The 2,513-nt window shown below is 44.7% G+C and overlaps 1 protein-coding gene across 1 annotated transcript; it reads right to left on the bottom strand.

The window, feature by feature from the left end:
* Nucleotides 1-358: 358 nt before the first annotated feature.
* On the bottom strand, nt 359-1,324 carry LOC115641866 (olfactory receptor 52B2-like). Its single transcript, XM_030545233.1, has one exon. The coding sequence runs from the start codon at nt 1,322-1,324 to the stop codon at nt 359-361; it is 966 nt and encodes a 321-aa protein (XP_030401093.1).
* Nucleotides 1,325-2,513: the final 1,189 nt, after the last annotated feature.

The raw sequence follows: 2,513 nt of genomic DNA, 5'->3' as shown, positions 1-2,513 counted from the left end.
CATGAAGAGTGCAGCTCGGATGCAGCTTGTCACAGAGGAGCACACACTGTGCTCTGTCACAAAGTAATTTTACCTTTGTGCATTCTTCTTTTGTTGTCTCCCTTCAACCTAGAACAAGACTCACTCCGTCTGGCTGTTTTCTGTGGCAGGGCGCTGTGCTGTTGCAGCCATGTGTGCCCCAGGATATTAGAGAGACAAACTGGGAGAGGAAATAGCTTTCATTGGACCCAAATTCTGTAGGCGAGAGAGACCAGCTTTCGACCTTACGCAGTGGAAATACATAATAAACACATCCCTATAGTTCCAATGAAAACTTGGGTTTAATTTCCAAGTCCCAGAGCATTTTCCGTGTCCTGATTTAGCTCAGCAGGGAACTTCTCCTGCACCACCGATGAAACACATTGATCACCCGTTTCAGGATCTCTTTTGTTGTCACCCCATAAATGATGGGGTTTAACATGGGGGGAATGAGCACATAGAGGTTGGCCAGTAGGATGAGAATATAACCTGGGATGATGTGCCCAAATCGGTGTGCATAATAGAAGAAAACAGATGGGATGTAGAACACCAGTATGACACCGACATGGGAGCCACAGGTGCGGAGAGCCTTGAGCCGGGCTTCCTTGGAGGGGAGCAGGAAGACGGCCCTGAGGATCAACACATATGATACAGCAATGAGCACAATATCTGAACCAATTACTAAAATAGCCATGGCTACGCCATACCAGAGGCTGACTGTGATGTCATCACAGGCCAGCCGGGCTATGACCATGTAGTTACAATAGGTGTGAGGCAGGAGGTTGGTTCTGCAGAACTTCAGCTGCTTCACGAGAAAGATGAGAGGGAAAATGAAACAGAAACTTCTTGTTACAATTGCCAGCCCCATCTTCCCGATCACAGACTTGGTTAGTATGATGGTGTATCTCAGGGGGTCACAGATTGCAACGTATCGATCAAACGCCATGGCCAGCAGGATGGCCGACTCGGCCAGAAAACTGACATGGATGAAGAACATCTGGGTCAGGCAGGCAGCAAAAGAAATTTCCCCCGCTCTAAACCAGAATACAGCCAGCATCTTGGGCACCGTAGTGGTAGATAACAGCAGATCAACAGTGGCCAGCATGGACACGAATACATACATGGGCTCATGGAGGCTTCGTTCTGTTAGTATGATGAATAGTAGGAGAGAGTTCCCAAAAAGTGTCACAATGTACATCAGACAGAAGGGGATGGCGATACAGAAATGAGACTCCTCCGTACCCGGGATGCCGGTCAGGATGTAAGTTACAGGGTAAAAACCAGTGTGATTGTCAGCTGACATCATGTACCATCACTTGGATCTTCTATTCAGTTTCCTGTAACTAACAGCAAAAGAGAAAATCAGTGAGAACTCCAGTGTCAGCTAGGACTGGAATGCATTTGTTGACAGAATCAGAGATACCATCAAAAACTTCATTGTGAGACAATTGCCTGTCATGTGTGACCGTAAATCCAGAAACACGTTTGTGCCGCGGAACTGCAGTAGGAAGAGAGCCTGAGACATAAGCCCTTGTGTCAGAGGTCTAGTATGAGGTGTGAGGTCTGAGCTAAAATAATTAAAGCCTTGTTGATATAAAGCAAAATTAGGCTGTGAGCTAGAGGCAGGCCCTGCTCACAGAATCTGGCTAGCACAAGGCTGATATTTGAAAACCACACATTTCTAAGAGGTGCTAGGCACAGAGCACTCAGGTAAACACATTCCAGAAGGGTGATACCAGAACACCTCGATATCAGCACATTCCCTAAAGATAAGAGGAACACGGTGACCCATCCTAAAGATATGGTCAGGATGAGAATGTGATGGATAGAGATGTACAACGTGATGGTGTCATAAACAGATAGTTAAGGGTTAATGTCTCTTTTACTTGTAGATGGTTATCAAATAATGAACCTGAAACATCTGACCAGAGGATCAATCAGGAGACAAGATACTTTCAAATCTCGGTGGAGGGAAGCCTTTGTTTGTGTTTTTTTGGGGGTTTTGCATTGTTCTCTCTGGGTCCTGAAAGGGACCAGACGTGCAACCAGGTTTCTTGCCAATCTCCCTGCTACAGTCTCTTATATATTCAGAATAGTGAGTATTAAGTAGAAAAGTATTAAGTAGAAAAGGCGGTTATAATCTTTTGATTGTTTTCTGTATTTGCAAATGTGTATTTTGCTGGATGGATTTTGATTGGTATTTGTGCCAGAGGGAGACTTCTTTCTAGTGTTTATAAGCTGAAAGACCCTGTAATATTCCATCTTGATTTTACAGAGATTTCTTACTTTTTTCTTTCGTTTATTAAAAGCTTTTCTTTTTAAAAGACCTGATATTTTTCCCCCTTGTTAAGGCTCAAAGGAACTGAGTCTGTACGCACCAGGGAATTGGTGGGAGAAGGGAAGGAGGAGTGGGGGAGGAAAGGTGAATTTCTTCTGTGTTTTAGATTCACGGAGCTTGAAACTGTCTATCTCTCCAGGATAGCCCAGGGAGGGAA

Source organism: Gopherus evgoodei, unplaced genomic scaffold, assembly GCF_007399415.2.
Source record: "Gopherus evgoodei ecotype Sinaloan lineage unplaced genomic scaffold, rGopEvg1_v1.p scaffold_36_arrow_ctg1, whole genome shotgun sequence".
In the NCBI taxonomy this organism is placed as follows: Eukaryota; Metazoa; Chordata; order Testudines; family Testudinidae; genus Gopherus; species Gopherus evgoodei.
The sequence above is the reverse complement of the archived record's forward strand: the minus strand, read 5'-3'. Positions and strand labels throughout refer to the sequence as shown.

Bases quoted from the DNA above. Each gene is read 5' to 3' on its own strand.
- LOC115641866 (XM_030545233.1), bottom strand. From the start codon at position 1,324: ATGATGTCAGCTGACAATCACACTGGTTTTTACCCTGTAACTTACATC.